The following is an 18,092-nucleotide window of genomic DNA, read 5'->3' on the forward strand; positions in this document are numbered from 1 at the left end:
GTAGCATTGACAGCGATTCGCAGCGTCGGAGAAACGTAAACAATCAACAATGGCAGCGAGAGGTGCACATATAACACCGAACGTGGAAGTAAAACCATCTTTGTTTGAGGTTTTAGCGGCAGATTCATTAAATGGTACATTCTATCCTGCAATCAAACGCGTTGTCGATGTAGGTAAACACAAATCGTGCGTTACTGTGCCCTCGTATCTAATTGGCATTTGTATTAGTTTTTAGCAACAGCGAAACCTACGGTCTTTGGAGTCTTAGTTCGTTATTATGATGAGTTCTATTTGATGTTCAACAGTTTCATCCAAGGATACTATATACAACGCTATGGAGGATCGCTTGCAGAAATATTTTATGGACTTACTAGAACATCACTGCGAAGTAAAACATTCAGCTTGAAGGATCGCTATTGGTCGTTCGCCGTACTAGTGCTGGTACCGTACGCTGTCCGCAAACTAGAAAAGGCGTGCGACCGATGGAAAGAGGACTATGAAAACGCGAAACATGTGCCGGCAAATCGGACGTTTCTATTCCGTTTGCTACCGTACATAAAGGCATGCTACGAAAGTGTGAAACTTATTCATTACGTATCGTATTTGGCCAATGTTACTCAAACTCACGCACCATCGTTGCGAATTTTAGGACTTGGGTTGACCTACCTTCCTGAAGAAGAGGAAAGTTGGTCATTTAAGGACATGTTACATGGAAAAGTAAGGTGAGTAACGAATTGGCTTTTGTCTCTCCGATATTTTTGACCTGATGCTGCTTACGTTCTCCTAATGCATTGCTCCTGCAGAGTTGCAACGATGCTCAGTACCGCCCTTTTGCGTTGGTTGGAATTGTCTGCATTCTTTCTACAATTCATCGAATGGTGGCAAACGGAAGCCAACATTGGAGACCTCTCAAAGCTGCCAATACCAGACGCTCCCGAACTGGATGCCAATGCTGAAAAGTACGCTAATATATGCCCTATCTGTCTGCAAAAGCACATAATTCCGACGGCGATATCCGTCTCTGGGTAAGATTAGCCATATTTTTGTTGCAAGTTGCAATTGTTAAAGGCTTGTTATCGCTGTTACAGGTATGTTTATTGCTATCGTTGCATCGCTACTCATCTTCATACGGAGAGCAGGTGCCCTGTCACCAAATATCCGGCTACTATTAACGATTTGATCGGAATTTTTAGCGGCGATGATGATTGACACGTTAAGTTGATTGGTTAGTTTAGTTCTAGCTTTGCATTTTATATAACAAAGGGTTTAGTAGGTTAGAGCAAGAATTTTGGGTATATACTGGTTGTAAAACATTAGGAACACGCTCGATACCTAGAACGTGAAGAACAAATTTCTAGTTGCTTGTGGAAGAACAATAAATTTAAAATTCACCCTCTATAAGAGTCACAACGGTGAAAATATATAAAATCTTGTTAGGCTCTTATTCAAAATGAATCAGTTCAACAAATGTACGACATTTATTTTCCACACATGTCAGATAGTGGAACCCGTGCTTTAGAATCTTCAAAGCAAATCGTTGTCATCCAAGAAAACAACCGGTCTGACAGTTCTCCTATCAACAGACAACGTGCTCCGTTAATTTACCAACAGTGTTCACTCTCAGCTTTCTCTCGAAGATGGCCTGTGTTGGGAAGGAAAACGGTTGCCTTTTATACCATGGTAGTAATTTTCTTAAACAACGACTATTGCTTTCTACACTGAGCGGAAAATCAATCGAAATACGAGAAATACGACCGCACCGCGAAACCAACCCGGGCCTGCAGGAGTACGAAACGAATCTGCTTGAGCTTCTGGACAAACTTACAAACGGCACGATTACAAGAGTGGATCGCGATGGATGTTCGTTTGTGTATCAACCGGGACTCTTGTACGGTGGGATAATTCACCATGATTGCTCCACAGAGCGCGGAATCGGTTATTACCTTGACATATTAGTAGCCCTGGGGCCTTTCTGTAAAAAGCCGCTGCAGGTTACACTGACCGGTGTAACGAACAGCAAGGAAAGTCCTTCGGTGGATCACATTAAGGCATCCGCATTGCCGGCCCTGAAACGGTTCCTAGTTGTGGACGAGGGCCTTGAGTTGAAGGTACTGAAACGGGGTATGATGCCGGGAGGTGGCGGTGAAATAACATTCCGCTGTCCAGTGCGTAAGTCACTGAAAGCTATTCAATGCACGAAGCAAACGATGATTAAGCGCATACGAGGTACAGCATATTGCTGTAAAGTCAGCCCTGCAATGGCCAATCGTGCCGTGGAACACGCGAAAGGCGTGATGTTAAATTTCCTGCCCGATGTGTACATTAACACAGACCAGCATAAGGGTAAACGGTCGGGAAATAGTCCCGGATACGGAATCAATCTTGTGGCAGAAACAACTGACGGCACCATGTTCTCTGCGGAAGCAATCTGCAAATCTATGGATGAGGTAATCTATTTGCGGGTCATGTTGGAAGTTTTACAATAGTTGTAAAACTGTTTTTATTAACCAAATTTGGTTTGCTTTTCCAGCAACAAGGTAATCCATCTATACCGGAAGATATTGGCCGGGAAGCAGGAATGAAACTGTTGGATGAGGTATTCCGAGGCGGTTGCGTAGAGTCTGCGTTCCAGTGGTTGGTCGTTCTTTACATGGCGTTGGCTCAGAAGGATGTTTCCAAATTTCTAATAGGTCCACTTTCCCAATATACCATCCATTTTCTTCAACATTTACGAGAATTTTTCGGCATTACATTTAAGTTAGAAAATGCAAATGGAGATGAAAATAGTAGTACTGATGACCAAGAAGATGAAGAAGAATTGTCTGGATCTAACAAAGTGATGCTAACATGTGTTGGGGTTGGATACAGTAATTTTAGCAAACGTGTCAACTGATCTGCTCATAATTGATTTCTGCTAATCGTGGATGTTAAGAGAAATAAAAATTCGATTTGGAGCTTTTATTTAGCCGTTGACTATTTTGCTTATACATTAATGTGAAAAAGAGTTCGATATCCTCGACCATGTGTTCTGTATTACCTCTAGCCATTGGTGAAGAAACATTCAACTTCACACTGTTTCGGTTACAGTAATTTTCAAGCCAACTCTGAAAGGAGAAGTGTGTTATTAGTGTTGATAAGTGTATTATTTAAAGTAAAATAAAATTCTGCGCTTTTATAATTAAGTGTTCTGGGGCGGCCCGGTGGCATGATGGTAGCGGAACCGGTCTTCACATGAACGGGTCCCATCGGGACCAATCCCCCGTAGCAAGGGCTGACTATCCGGCTACGTGGTAAAATAAGTCGATACGGTCAGGCAGGCTGTTCTAACGAAAAGAAAAACAATAATGCGCCGTTCAATAAAAATAAACTTCATAGTGCCAAATTACTTACAATGCGCTACTTTTTGGAAATCGAGTTTGTCCCACTATTTGATTGTTTTAAATGACCGTGTGTCCTACTGCGATGCAGTTAAAATATCACTGTGTCAAAACGTCAAGCAATATTTGTTCTTCGGTCATTTTTCGACAGAGCAGAAAAGTTAAAAACCGGCTTATCATCGCTTTCAAGGTTGATAACAGATTTTACTACCGACTGATTAGCATTTGGAGTTTGTTCGGATAGACAGTAAAGATGGCTTCAACCGTTGGTCAGGTAATATGAAGCATTTTCCTACCGCATCCTACGCATAGTTATTCCGGCGTACTAACGAAATCAATCGTTTCTTGTTGCAGGTGATCAAGTGTAAGGCGGCCGTTGCCTGGGAACCAAAGAAACCGCTCGTGGTCGAAACGATCGAGGTTGCACCGCCCAAGGCAAGCGAGGTTCGCATTAAAGTGGTAGCATCTGGTGTGTGCCATACGGATGCGTACACGCTGGGTGGGTTAGACTCGGAAGGTATCTTCCCGGTGATTCTTGGACACGAGGGTGCTGGGGTTGTGGAGAGTGTAGGCGAGGGTGTAACAAAATTTCAGCCGGGCGATCATGTAATTCCGTTGTATATACCGCAATGCTTTGATTGTCGGTTCTGTAAAAGCTCGAAAACGAATCTGTGCCCGAAGGTACGCGCTACTCAGGGGAAGGGTGTGATGCCTGACGGTACGACACGGTTTACTTGCAACGGAAAGCCAATTTACCATTTTATGGGGACGTCAACGTTCTCCGAGTACACGGTGGTAGCTGAAGTATCGCTGGCGAAAATTGACGCCAGCGCTGCTTTAGAGAAGGTGTGTTTGCTTGGTTGCGGTATACCGACCGGTTACGGAGCCGCGCTTAACACGGCAAAAGTCGAGCCTGGCAGTTCCTGTGCAGTATGGGGTCTGGGTGCAGTTGGTCTGGCAGTCGTGATGGGCTGTAAAGCGGCTGGAGCAAGCCGAATTATTGGAGTCGACATTAATCCGGCCAAGTTTGAGGTTGCGAAACAGTTCGGCTGCACCGAGTTCGTGAATCCGAACGACTTCGAAGAGCCCATTCAACAGGTCTTGGTCGCGAAAACTGATGGAGGGTTAGATTACACGTTTGAGTGTGTTGGCAACGTGAATACGATGCGTGCTGCACTGGAGTCGTGTACCCGTGGCTGGGGTGTATCGGTGATCGTCGGTGTTGCTGAGGCTGGCAAGGAAATTGCCACGCGACCGTTTCAACTTGTAACCGGACGTACATGGAAGGGAACGGCTTTCGGTGGATGGAAAAGCGTAGAGAGTGTGCCGAAGCTGGTCGATCAGTATCTGCAGAAGCAGCTGAAGGTGGATGAATTCATTACACACACTATGGGGTTGGACAAGATCAACGACGCATTTACGCTGATGCATGAAGGCAAAAGCATTCGCTCCGTGGTAAACATGTAACGTCCCCTTGTTAACTAACCACGTCAAACTCAGGAAACATTGCACAACATGGTCCAGCCAAATATTACCCAATCGAATTTTTAAAATTTCGCACCAGATGAACAGGGAAATAAATGTTGGTTTGTAATGAATCGCTTTTATTATTTTATTCATCAAGATGATCATCTTGGTAGGTAGCTAACTATTTCAAATTCTTCATTGTCTTCTTTTTAAAAATCTTGCCACCCTTGCCCACCGTTCACGGAGATCGTTTTGTTCGTTTCGCAGGTTTAGACGCTGTACCGGAACTACGAGGTTTAAAGTGAATTTTTTGATGCGTTATGAGGTGCTGCTTGCGCGAAAACGATTTGTTACAAATCTTGCATTGATACGGCTTCTCACCGGTGTGCAATCGTACGTGCCCAGCCAGGATACGTTTAGCTTTGAACATCTTATGGCATACATTGCACTCGAACTTATTTACATCCTCGTGTGTGGACGTGTGGTCACGAAGGTGACTGTTCGTGCGAAATTTCTTATCGCACAACTTGCACGCGTACGGTCGATCGTCTGTGTGGATACGGCAGTGATTGGTAAGATCACTCTTCTGGCCGAAACTTTTATTGCATTCCGTGCAAACGTACTTACGCGAGCGGTAATGGTTCTTCAGATGGTTTCTCAGTGAATCAGCACTGGGAAGGGTTTTTTCGCATTGTGTGCACTGGTAGCTTTCGTCTTGCGCTTTCGTATCATCAACGATGCTGGTCTCTGTAACTTCGCGGCATTGCATGTGCTTTTTTTCAAAGTGGCGGGTCATGCGCAGGAAGCTTGCGAAGATCATTCCACAATCGTAGATGCAAATGAACGAGTCCTGATGAAAGTACAGATGCTGCCTTATGTAGGTTGCATCCGGAAATTGAGCATTGCATATTCCACAGACATGTATTTGGTCGAGATGATTACTTTTCCAAAGCATATGAACGTCGTCTGCTTTATCGTCTTCTGCCTCGTGGATCAGGAAATGTTGGCGCATTGAATCGAAACCGTTCGTAGTATATTTAGTGCATCGGCCACAATGATATTTGTTCGAAATTTTTTTGAATGTTTTTAATCTTGGTATAGATATATTCAACCCGTTAAGATAAAACGTTTCATGCCTTTGAAGGTCGGGGTGGTATATGTACTCTTCTGATGGTACAGGTTTGCAGCTAACACAAAAGTGTTCAATAAAGTGCATTTGGGATAAAAACACCGTAAAGCAATCGGAACAACGGATGTAATCTATAGACTCTAGACAAAGCTCGAATGTGGCTTTGTGAGTTTGAAAGTGTTGTTCCAACACTGCCGGACGACCGGTCCAGTTGCAGTAGCTGCAATTTACTTGTTCATTTTTTGATCGGCGGGAAACTCTTTTCTGCTCACAGCCAATGGTAGACTTAGGCATTAAACTACTTTGTTTTAGGCGTTTAAGTTCATTGCTAGGAATGGTCTCGATTATAAATTTCTTTTTACAATCCGTCTTAATGGGGCGAAGTGTGAAACATTCTTCGTCATTCGATGCATTTGCTAGTAAGACCATTTCATATTTGTTCTCATCGACGTCCTCATCATCGTTATCATCATCATCATGATCACCAAAATCCATTAATGTGCATTCGATGGGGCTTTCGCGAAGTGGATCATTTGCTTCAGATGATGCCCCTTCATATTCCCTTGCAATTATCGGAGTTATTGCTCCGTCATCAATTTTGATTATTTTACTAGTGGCTTCCTGTACATTTAGCTTTTCCGGTTCAGGCAACACGTCTGTTTGGCAAGCAATTTCCACAGTCTCATTGGCACATTGCGTTCCGATCTCGTTCGATTCTAAAGGCTTTGGGAATGTAGCAATCGCCGGATCGAGTTTGATCGTTTCTTCTAATGCTTCCGTTTGACTTCCGGTGTGTTTAATGTCTGGTTTTCGCGCATTTACAGGATTCGATGGTTTAATGGCGAATATTTCGTACAGCAGTTTGTTCGATTTTTGCGCCGTGCCGATAAACAGATATAGCTCACGTAGCTTTCCTTTACACTCCGGACATACATTGTTTGGCAGATTGTCATGTTTCACAAGCTGCAATAGCGGGACATGAGATGCAATGTATAGACTGTTACCAGGGGAATTAGATAGTTGCAGGTTTGCCTACCTTTTCTCCGACCACCAATTCCAGCACGCTTGGGAACGGTACGATGCGCCCATCCAAAATTTCATTACAAAATATCGGTTTAAGCTGCGTTCGATCGACCGCAGCCAGACAGGTGCGGCATATCTCCTCGGCAGAGATACTAAGTTCCAGATCTTGTGTGTCCATCACGCTGTTGATATTAGTAGTTTCTACTTGAATTATACAATGCCTCACGACAAAATGACCGATATACGCTGAAAATGTAAAAGATTTCGCTTTTGTTACGTTTGTTTCCTGTACAAGTGAAGACCAGAACTGATTCAGCCTAATGTTGTGTGGTTATAGCACCGCGCTCAAGAGTTCGTTTCTTGTGAATGTCACAGGATGGAAAAGCGTAAACAGAGTCGTTAAAACCAGTTTCGGTGCATGTTCGTTGTATATCGATAAATTGATCAGAATGTGTAATTTTTTAATGTTATGATCGTTTTGCGGTGTTCAAACGCTACTTGTTGCAGAAATAAATGAACTAAAAGAGTATCGTACTGCAATGAGTTGTCTTGATGCCTCTACATACATAGAGCCATTTAACAATGCCAATTGTAACATATGGTAAACAAATCAGTACGAGCAGCGTTTTAGTTCAAAAAGTTTATACATTTGGTAAACGTACTTCGCTAGCAGAAGCAAAATGAGTGCAATTTGTTTGGACATTGATTTGTACAAAGTGTGTAGAATCTGTTTATCACAAACAGATATGAACCATCCTCTTTTTAGCATATTTACGGACGCAATAGTAGACGGCATGTTTGTGACTTTGTTCGAAGTAATGGAGGACTGTGTCGGGATACAGGCAAGTAATGTTACTGAAACGACGCTGTACAAAGATTAACAATTTAGAATTTCTTTTCCTTAGATCAAACACTCTGCCGAGGTGCCGGACAAAATATGTCAGACATGCAAAACTACCATATTTCAATTTCACGTGTTTAAACAGAAATGTCAACGCGCAGAAAATTTATTACGATCGATGTTGGAACATCGTCTATCACTTGCAAGTGCCGAAGGAACGAACGATAATGATTCGGACGAAAATGATTTTGCCAATGAGGAACGAGAGGGTGAACCATATACTATCAATGGGGAACTTCCTCCGTCAGTGGAATATGTGGAAGAAACAATCGAAGAAGAAGTTATGGAGGTTATAAGTAATGATAGCGAAATTTTAATCCCTCACCGATGGGATAGTGATGTTACCCAGTCGCCAGATATGTTCGGTATGTCCGAACTTCCTAAAATAAGTATTCTTAATCGAGTAGTATCATCTTCCCTCATTTGGGAACAAAATTTACATTCTGATACGGTTTCAAAATCACCCAACTTTGAAACAGCATCATCCAAATTTGAACCTATAATGGATACAAAGTCGAAAACAATCGATAGTAATCGTTATGTTTGTGACATATGTGGAAAAGTAGCTATCTCCAGATCACGCCTAACGAAGCATATGAAGCTTCACAATGATTCTAAAATTGTAGTAGATCATATGCGGTTTTTTTCTTGCACCTTTTGTGAATATGTGTTTCTACGGGAAGAAAATTGTAATGAGCACATCCTTCGTTGCACTGGAAGATCAACGTTTACTCTAAAGGAGAATGATGCATGCTACGAGGCACAAAGTTTAGAGCGCACTAAGAGTAATGTCGGCAGTGGTATCTGTGGAATCTGTGATGCGAGGTATGATAATATGATGCATCTGAAACAACATATTATTATCCATCTGGACAAATTTACATGCCCATTGGAAGCATGTGGGTGTGAATATGCGTCACTGGCCAGATTAAACATTCACATTAGTACCCAACATGTAGAATACCTTTCGCCAAATTGTCCTCACTGCAACGAAGAAATCGATCGGGTCGATATCAGACAACATGTCCGACTCTTTTGTAAAGCGAAACAATATGAATGTAATCATTGTGGTAAGTTGTTTAAAGTAAGCGTTATTTCATGTCTTTACTGATAGTCATGTATGCCGGTTTCAGATAGGAAATTTCTCTCGTGGAAATCTTTGTCGCAGCATTTGAAAAAATTACAACAATGCTTCCAATGTACACAGTGTGATAAGTCATTTTCCTCACAGGCATCATTGAAACTGCACGAGCGTAAGTACCGATACTCCAAAAGTATAGAAAGATACTCGAATTTAGTAATGGAATGTCAAATGTTGTCGCTTCTTTTCAGGTACGCATACTGGAGAGCGACCATATGTATGCACGATCTGCAAAAAATCGTATAAAACTCCAGGCATGCGAACAGCGCACATGGATACGCATATTGAAGGAAAAACGTTCAAATGTGACATGTGTGGTAAATGTCTTCAAACGCGTGCCTGCTATCGAAACCACATGAAACGGCATTTAGAGCAGCGTAATCACGAATGTTTCGTGTGTCGGAAGAAATTTTTCCAAAAATGTACACTTCGTGTGCACTTGAAGATGGTGCACAGAGTGTCACGTGATGAAATGAATGCGTAATAAATCAATGATACGTAGGTATGTGAAACATGTCCCTTAATTTATTTATTTATTTATTTATTTATTTATTTATTTATTTATTTATTTATTTATTATTTTTTTATTTATTTATTTATGTATTTTTACATTCGATTTGTTTGCCGTAAGGGATTTACAAATATGTTTACGCGCGTTGAACAGAACTCTAATAATGGGATTGGCGGAAAGAAGGGAAGGAACATCCAGATTGTCAATATGAACATTAAACCGGAGTGTCTCATCCAACTGCACCCCCAAGTCTTTTACATAAGTTACTCGACTACTGACAGTGTCATGAAGGGTGCAGCTGTACAGAACCTTAACAGATCTTCCACTCGAGATGACACATCACATTTATCGGGACATAGTAAAAGCCCATTGTTACTACACCAAACGGACTAAAGTTATCAAGGGTACAATAATTATCTGACAACACGAAGGCAAATTTTTAGGCGATCCGTTCAATGAGGAGGGGAGGAATACACACAATCGTTGACAAATAACAAAAATAGAAGTGGACTTAGGGGACCCCGGAGGAGCCTACAAAGGAGTTGGAAAACAGGATTAGTGAAACAGAAGTTTAGTGTTAAAGTGTCAATGAGTCTGTTTTGCGATCTGTCAATGAGATACGATCCGAACCAGGTCAACAATTGACCCCCCGAAACCAAGCTTTTAAAGCCATCCGCAGGTCATGCGGAAGACTGTCGAAAGCCGTTCTAATATTCGTGCAATCTATATCGGTTTATTGGTCGGAAATCATAATAGCAAAGGCAGAGGATACAAGGCACAAGAGATTAGAAGAAGTAGGGAGTTTGGGGATGAAGCCGTGTTGATGAGGGGTGGGGGATAATTACAGGAAGAATGGAGAAATGAACAATGGATTCGAGAACCTTGGATAGGGAACAAAGCAGTGAGATACCGCGATTGTTGGAACATACTGACGTGTCACCCTGTCATAAAGCGCCAGAAAGATCTAGGATCGTTGGAAAACGGTATTACAATCGCACTACATATGATGTGTAGCAAAGCCGATTATACGCACGTTAGGCGCAAAACGCATATCTGTAGCTTCCGGTTTCTATCGGACTTCAAAACGCGCAATGTCCGATCCGACCATGGGGGACGAGGAGGGGGTTCTGTTAAGAGAAGGACAACAGAGGGGGAAGATAGAAACGATCACATGGTTGAACGAAGAGACGGCATTGTTGATATTGTCAACGCCTTCAATGAAGGACCAGCCAGTATCGGATAGTGCCTGTGGTATACAGGGTACAACTGCACGAGAGACCGAGTACCGGGGCAGTCTCCTGTCAAGCGGAATAAAGAGCAGACGTGTGCTACTGAGAAGAAATGGTTTATTCCATGGGATATCACATTGGCGATCCTGCCATGCAAAGTGGAAAAGGAGGGAAAGAGTGATGAGTGTAAATGTGTGATCGAGTTGGTAACCGAGTTTAGCTCATGGTCCCTCGAAGCAAAAAGAGTACGGGTTGGTAACCGAGTTTAGCTCATGGTCCCCCGAAGGAAGTGTGTGATCGAGTTGGTAACCGAGTTTAGCTCATGGTCCCTCGAAGAAAAGAGAGTACGGGTTGGTAACCGAGTTTAGCTCATGGTCCCCCGAAGGAAGTGTGTGATCGAGTTGGTAACCGAGTTTAGCTCATGGTCCCTCGAAGAAAAGAGAGTACGCGTTGGTAACCGAGTTTAGCTCATGGTCCCCCGAAGAAAATGTGTGATCGAGTTGGTAACCGAGTTTAGCTCATGGTCCCTCGAAGAAAGGAGAGTACGGGTTGGTAACCGAGTTTAGCTCATGGTCCCCCGAAGGAGAAAAGAGGATTTGGCACAGTATCCAATAGCACAAGTTCACTAAGTTCAGAGTAATTCCTGTTTGGTTTCCCTCAAATTTTCAGAGCTAATACAATTGTAAAGAGGCAATTCTGTGGTAAAAAAAAAAAAAAAAAATGTAGAATAACACTGGGGCTGTCGAAATCGCAAACACGAAAAGGAGTTCGCGGAAAAATACAACACATTGAAACTAAAGGAACAAGCGAGCGCACGGTGAAGCGCAGACAACAATAGTTCAGGTTCAACGTAAGCAATCACATATGAGTGTTAGTGCACTGGTTGGTTCAGCGTGAGCAAACATGTTCAAGTGTGCTATCAGATTATGTGGATCGGGCTCAGTAAGGTTCAGAGTGGCAAACGATCAGCATCGTACCCGAGTGCAGACAAAAAAAGGCGCGGAAATAATTCTGAAAGAGCAGTGAGCAGTAAAGAAAAAAAAATGGCTGGTTGGACAGAAGAAGATAATTTGGAGAGTGTAACGATGAAGAGTAGTGTTGCAAAACGGCAGAAAACAAATAAAAAGAACAATTTTTTGTCCGGTGCATGGCCGCTCAAACCGTTCTGCGAGGATCTTCCTATCCAGGAGAGAAAAGCAGAGTGGGTGCGTTTCAAAGGACAATATGAGAGAATAGTTAAGTGTAAAGGACAAGTGGACGCCGATACGAAGCTAATAGGCCTAAAAGTGTTCGCAGGGAACTACCTTCTGAAGATAATAGAAATGCAAGAAAAACGCGTGGAAGATTGTGTAGAGGATCTGTACGAAGAAACAGTGAAAGGCGTTGATGGTTTCTTTAATGGTGTGTGTGACGAAAGTAAAGAGAGAATGAAGTTAAGAGAGATGAAAATGGTAGCGGAAGAAACTTTTTCGGACTGGATATTGAGATTGGAAACTCAAACGAAATTCTGTGGACTTTCAGAAGAAAACAAAACCGAGGAGTTAGTTCAGGCGGTAGTGCGACGGTCAATACCCCAAATTTCAGAAAAGCTTTTTGAAATGGCAGACTTACTGGGTAATGATTTGGAAAAGCTTATAAAGCATGGAAAGCATTTGGATTTCGTGAGAATGGAAAAAAAGAGGTACAGTTCAATCGAAATGCTGAGAATTCAAAAGAAGCTCCAGAAAACGGAAGCTATGTAGCGGCGGTAGCAGCAACCAAGATTGGAACCGCGTATAAACCGACCATACAAAGGAGCGATAACTTCTCACTAACGCGAGGCGGAAATTTCCACAAGTGGAACAACGAAAATGCACAGAAATGTCAAAAGTGTGACAAGATGCATCCGTGGGGGAAGTGCAGCGCGGCTAGAACAAAATGCTTCCGCTGTGGTGCCATTGGACATTTTGCAATACGCTGCAAAACAAGATTTGGATCAACAAAATTACTAAGTGGAGTGACGAAGCCAAGGAAGGAGATAAAGCAGGTGGTTGTTAATAACCCAATAAAAGAATGGTAGCTAAAAAAAAAAAAATAAAAAAATATAAAAAGAAAAAAAAAAGAAAAATAAAAACACACACACAACACACGGAAATGGAAAATGCTGACAGCATATATATGTATATATGTATACTTATTCTATCGCTCTCAATTCAATTTCTTTTGCAGCTTGTAAATCAACATATGGAAAATTCAGACTCAACCGATCCACGAAGAATCATATGCAGTATCGGAACAGTAAAAATTAACTTTTTGGTGGACACTGGAGCATCTGTGAACACAGTTACATCGAATGACTGGTGGAATATAAGAGCGCATTGTCAGTCTAGTGTGCGTGATTGGCAACCTCATCCAGATACGACATTGCGGAGTTATGGGAGTGCGACGCGGTTGGAAGTGGAATGCACATTCAAGGCGATAATATCTGCAGGAGGAAGTAATATGAAGAAAACAATGGCGACATTTTTTGTGGTGAAGGGAGCGGAATTATCATTGTTAGGTTTTCAAACGGCAGTAGTTTTGGGATTAGTATGTGTTGGGCCCCAATTCAAGAACATTTGTTGGGTAACGGAGGCATCTAATACTCGGAAGAACTTTCCAAGATTAGCTACGAACGCGGTTAAATTTAAAATCGATACAACAGTTACTCCCAGACAAATCATAAGATACAACATACCCAAAGCGTTTGAGAGTGCAGTAAGTGAAAGAATATCTGATATGGAGCAGAAAGGTATTATTGAACATGTGGACAGCGAGGGCGCGGAAATATCTTTTGTATCACCAATGGTCCTTGTACCAAAAGGGAACAAAGATTTCAGAATCGTAATAGATTATAGAGAGGCAAATAAAGCGATCGTAAGAGATCCATATCCTATGCCTTCTTTAGAGAGAATTTGGGCAGATATCCCCAACAACAACGGGAAGATATTGTTTTCAAAGATCGATCTAAAAGACGCATATTTTCACGTCGAATTACACGAAGACGTTCGACACATAACTACATTTATGACGGCAGAGGGATTGATGAGGTTTAGAAGATTGCCATTTGGGTTGTCTTGCGCGCCGGAAATTTTCCAAAGAGAGATGGAAAAAGTTTTTAGGGATTGCAAGAATGTTCTAATATACCTAGACGATATTTTGATCTATGCTGGATCGCTAGAGGAACTTAAGCAATTGGAGGATAAGGTTAAGGAAGTGATTCAACACAACAATCTCACGGTTAATGAGGAAAAATCATTTTACGGACAAGATAAAATAGATTTCTTAGGATTGACACTAGATGGAGAGGGTATATTGCCTATGAGGGAGAAGTTGTCGGCAATTAATAAGTTTGATAGGCCAAAAGATACGGCAGAACTTAGGAGTTTCTTAGGGATGCTAACGTTCATCGGTCCATTTATAAGTAATTTCTCACATAAAACAAAGCCATTGCGCGATCTAATCAGAAAGGACGGTTTCAAATGGGAAGCTTTACATCAGAGAACATTTGAGGAGCTTAAAAAAGTCGCTGAAGAAGATTTAGTTAAGAGAGGATATTTCAGTGAAGAGGATAAGATCATTCTTTACACTGATGCGTCACCTTGGGGATTAGGAGCAATTTTAGCTCAGGAGGACCTAAAGACGAAAGAAGCCCGAATTATTGCATGTGCATCAAAAGGTCTGACGGAAGCGGAAAGCCGCTATCCACAGTTACACAGAGAAGCGCTGGCGATAGTATGGGCGGTGGAACGGTTTGCGTATTATCTTTTAGGAAGAAAATTTTTGTTGCGATCGGACAGCGAGGCATTGAAATTCATGATAAAACCGACAAAACATAAGGACATAGGAAAAAGAATTATTTCAAGAGCAGAAGGGTGGTTTTTGCGGTTGGAGCATTACCAATTTGATTTCGAACACGTTCCGGGAAAGGAAAATATTGCGGATGCTGCGTCTAGACTATATAGATGTAAAGGGGATCATCAGTTTGGATCTACTGGAGAGCCTCATGAATTGTGTTGTGTTATTGCTTGCTTGAACGAGGTTAGCGATCAGTTGTTGGCATTAACTATAGAGGAAGTAAAAATTGAATTTCGAAAAGATACAATTTTAAATATGGTAGTACAGTGCTTAGAAGAGCGCAATGTATGGCCTAAGCAGATAGAAAGATATCAGGCTTTCCAAAAAGAATTGTATGTAGAAAACGGAATTCTGATGAAGCAAGAAAAAATGGTGCTTCCAGATTCGTTGAGAGAGAGAGCTTTGAAAGTAGCACATAGAAGCCATCCTGGAATGTCGACCATGAAAAATGTGTTGAGAACTGGATTGTGGTGGCCGGGAATGGATCGGGAGATAGAGGAATTTGTTAGGAGTTGTCCAGAGTGTCAGTTACTCAGACCACAGAGTACACCGGTACCAATAGAATTAACGGACTTGCCAAAGAATCCGTGGGATTATGTATCAATGGATATTTCATCAACAACTGAAAATGGTAAAACACTGGTGTTGACCGATAACTATTCAAGATTTTTGGTGGCAGTTCCAGTAGAGAAGACGGATACGAACGGTATAAAAAAAGCATTGAGCAAGATATTCCTTACATACTATGTCCCAAGTAAATTGAAAGCCGACAATGGGCCTCCATTTAATGCGTTAGAGTTCAGGAATTGGTTAAAAGATGTTTGGGGAATTAAACTGATTCACAGTACGCCCTTAAACCCAACAGAGAATGGATTGGTTGAGCGGGGCATGCAAGGTATAAATAAAATCGCAATACTAGCACGATTAGGGAAGAAAAGCTGGAAAGAGGCATTAGCGGAATACGTAGCAGATTATAACTCATGGCCTCATCATGTAACAAAAATTCCACCAGCGGAATTGATGTTTGGTAGAGCAGTAAGATATAGGTTGCCTAACCCGAAAACAACCTCTGAGCAAATGAATGATGAGGAACTTCGTGACAGGGATAAGATTGCGAAGTTTCAGCGAAACAAAAGGGAGGATGCAAGGCGGGGTGCGAGACCCTTAAGTATAAAAACTGGTGATATCGTATTGGTAAGGAGAGAGAACGGCGCAAAAACAGAAACAGCTTTTAAGGATTCGTTACACGAGGTGTTGGAAATTACTGGTGCAGGTAGGGTTACGTTAAAAGAGGCTACCACCGGAAGAATTTTTGATCGTAACGTGAAACATGTAAAAAAATTCATTAAACGAAAGGGGCAAGAAGAATTGACACAAAAACAAACAGAAAATTCAACCGAAGTAGTAGAGGAACGGGCGGTTAGAGTGGTTAAAAAACCCAAGAGGTTGATAGAAGATTAAGAGGTTCACTAGGATATAGTTAGTGTTATACATGAAACTTGAGGTTTATTTCATCAGGGGGAGGATGTGGTATACAGGGTACAACTGCACGAGAGACCGAGTACCGGGGCAGTCTCCTGTCAAGCGGAATAAAGAGCAGACGTGTGCTACTGAGAAGAAATGGTTTATTCCATGGGATATCACAGTGCCTAAACGATTTTAACATGATCTTTTTTTCGGAAGTTGAAGCTTGTAGATGCACGGAACAATCGCGGACGATCGACATGAGTAGCTATTTTCAGATCGAGCTGGCGATCGCGGTTAAAGCTCATTTCGTTGAACCAGTCGATTCGCTATGTAGCCAGCGGCAGATCAAACGGTAGGCGGTCGCCTAGGGCCTCGCCGTGTCGGGGGCCCCAAAAAATTTGTGTAGTAGCAACTTTCCACTTTGCACTTTGCACTATGCAAAATTTGCCTCTTCCTTTCGGAGAAACTTGGTGAGCGAGAGTGTAAATTGTTCAGTTTTTCATCGGAAAATGTTTGCCACTTATTTTTGACGAAATTGTTGTTCAGACTATTAATACGGTTAGATTAGTGTTTTAAGATGTAGAGAAAGACAATTTATTATAGGACTTGTAAATTCAGTTCACCAAGAAAGAAAATCTACAGCATTTCGAATAAGGAACGATGTAACAAAAGAATAAAAATCACTGTAAAGTTTAGCATTACACAAATAACAAAACAATAACTCATAAAGTATAAAAAGAAGCTAAAAGAAGTTAATTTCCACTACGAAATTATGCACTATCAGTGAAATTATCTTTCCCCTCCACATTTACTACTGCTGAAACTGCTGGCAACTGAATGTGCCGAATCTAAAGCCGTGTTTAGCTTTACTGTAGCTGTAAACTGTAGCACAAACGCTTCTTAAAAATGGAAACATGCAGAAAAATAACTATTACATTATTTAATAAAAAAAACCTTCATGCAGTACTTTGTTTTTAGTATCTTTAATTTCATCTTTTATTAATACATTCCAGATTTACTTGATTGGTGTAACAAAGTACATGTGTGATATTTGCCATTTCACTAATTCGATGTAAAATATTATTTTTTTTATCCGAGAATACGCGAATTTCTATTTTTAGTTCCAAAGGTACGATACAAGATAACGAAATATGTGTATAAAGAAATAAGATAAAGAAATAGGTGTATAAGAACGGCTGCGATTAGCCGGACATGTTGGAGAAATATCCAACAAACCGAACAGTATCGCCATCTGACGGCATCGAGGCTTCAAAACGAAACACTAACTGTTGTGGTGTGATTTACTTTTTGCTGCCCTTTCCAGTAGGTTTGCTTTCCTTCGTTGCACCTCCACCTACTCCGGGAGCTTTGGATTTGACATCTTTCCGTTGGTGAAGCGTTGGTTTCTGCTTGTGATCACCTTGTGCAGGATCATCCGTACGGAAGCCGACCGTTTTTTTCGTCGAAACGGGTACATTGTCGTTGTTGTTTTTGCGAATCTGTGCCGCCCTGACACGATCTTTGCCATCAGCAGTCGGCTGGTTGGTAGCGGGTTTGGGACCGTGGGATGGACGACCGGTACGCCACGGACGACGGGTAACAGGTCTGGCCGCACTGACACGATCTTTGCCATCAGCAGTCGGCTGGTTGGTAGATTCGTTGTTGTCATTTCCCAGCATAACGCAGGCGGGTTTGGGACCGTGGGATGGACGACAAGTACGCCACGGACGACGGGTAACAGGTCTGGCCTTTGTGGCCGTCGTTGGAGCGGTTGCAGATATAATCTGTCGAGGAACACAGCTGAAAGAGCTGAAAGAGCTGGACGATTTGGACTCATCCTTCAGGCTCATTTGGTATGCGCAATCGATACAACGAATTTGGCAAATGTGGCACAATCGACACGATTGGGAACAAGGTTCCATTGTGTCCAAACCGTAGAAAGATGGCGTTTTTCCTTTGGGTGCCGGCCCC

At 42.0% G+C, this 18,092-nt stretch overlaps 5 protein-coding genes across 6 annotated transcripts; 4 read left to right on the forward strand and 1 right to left on the reverse strand.

Annotated features, from left to right (window-relative positions):
* Window positions 1-49: 49 nt before the first annotated feature.
* On the forward strand, window positions 50-1,403 carry LOC128297916 (peroxisome assembly protein 12-A). 2 transcript variants are annotated; one of them, XM_053033631.1, is made up of 4 exons: window positions 50-169; window positions 229-722; window positions 804-1,025; window positions 1,089-1,403. In XM_053033631.1, the coding sequence occupies exons 1-4, from the start codon at window positions 50-52 to the stop codon at window positions 1,207-1,209; spliced, it is 957 nt and encodes a 318-aa protein (XP_052889591.1). In that variant the 3' UTR covers window positions 1,210-1,403. The 2 variants fall into 2 exon arrangements, with proteins under 2 accessions (XP_052889591.1, XP_052889592.1); XM_053033632.1 differs by having other exon boundaries at window positions 82-169; window positions 306-722.
* A 215-nt stretch (window positions 1,404-1,618) lies between these two features.
* Window positions 1,619-2,954, forward strand: LOC128297750 (probable RNA 3'-terminal phosphate cyclase-like protein). Its single transcript, XM_053033442.1, has 2 exons — window positions 1,619-2,447; window positions 2,531-2,954. The coding sequence occupies exons 1-2, from the start codon at window positions 1,638-1,640 to the stop codon at window positions 2,891-2,893; spliced, it is 1,173 nt and encodes a 390-aa protein (XP_052889402.1). The 5' UTR covers window positions 1,619-1,637; the 3' UTR covers window positions 2,894-2,954.
* A 549-nt stretch (window positions 2,955-3,503) lies between these two features.
* LOC128303681 (alcohol dehydrogenase class-3) lies at window positions 3,504-4,969 on the forward strand. Its single transcript, XM_053040763.1, has 2 exons — window positions 3,504-3,651; window positions 3,732-4,969. Exons 1-2 carry the CDS (start codon window positions 3,631-3,633, stop codon window positions 4,842-4,844), a joined length of 1,134 nt encoding a protein of 377 aa, XP_052896723.1. The 5' UTR covers window positions 3,504-3,630; the 3' UTR covers window positions 4,845-4,969.
* A 72-nt stretch (window positions 4,970-5,041) lies between these two features.
* LOC128303601 (zinc finger protein 16-like) lies at window positions 5,042-7,274 on the reverse strand. The gene is made up of 2 exons (XM_053040639.1): window positions 7,010-7,274; window positions 5,042-6,936 (listed from the first exon to the last, which is right to left on the reverse strand). Exons 1-2 carry the CDS (start codon window positions 7,172-7,174, stop codon window positions 5,083-5,085), a joined length of 2,019 nt encoding a protein of 672 aa, XP_052896599.1. The 5' UTR covers window positions 7,175-7,274; the 3' UTR covers window positions 5,042-5,082.
* Window positions 7,275-7,676: 402 nt separating this feature from the next.
* LOC128298501 (zinc finger protein 25-like) lies at window positions 7,677-9,522 on the forward strand. The gene is made up of 4 exons (XM_053034255.1): window positions 7,677-7,838; window positions 7,902-8,967; window positions 9,031-9,150; window positions 9,230-9,522. The coding sequence occupies exons 1-4, from the start codon at window positions 7,677-7,679 to the stop codon at window positions 9,520-9,522; spliced, it is 1,641 nt and encodes a 546-aa protein (XP_052890215.1).
* Window positions 9,523-18,092: the final 8,570 nt, after the last annotated feature.

This window comes from Anopheles moucheti, chromosome 2 (assembly GCF_943734755.1).
Source record: "Anopheles moucheti chromosome 2, idAnoMoucSN_F20_07, whole genome shotgun sequence".
In the NCBI taxonomy this organism is placed as follows: Eukaryota; Metazoa; Arthropoda; class Insecta; order Diptera; family Culicidae; genus Anopheles; species Anopheles moucheti.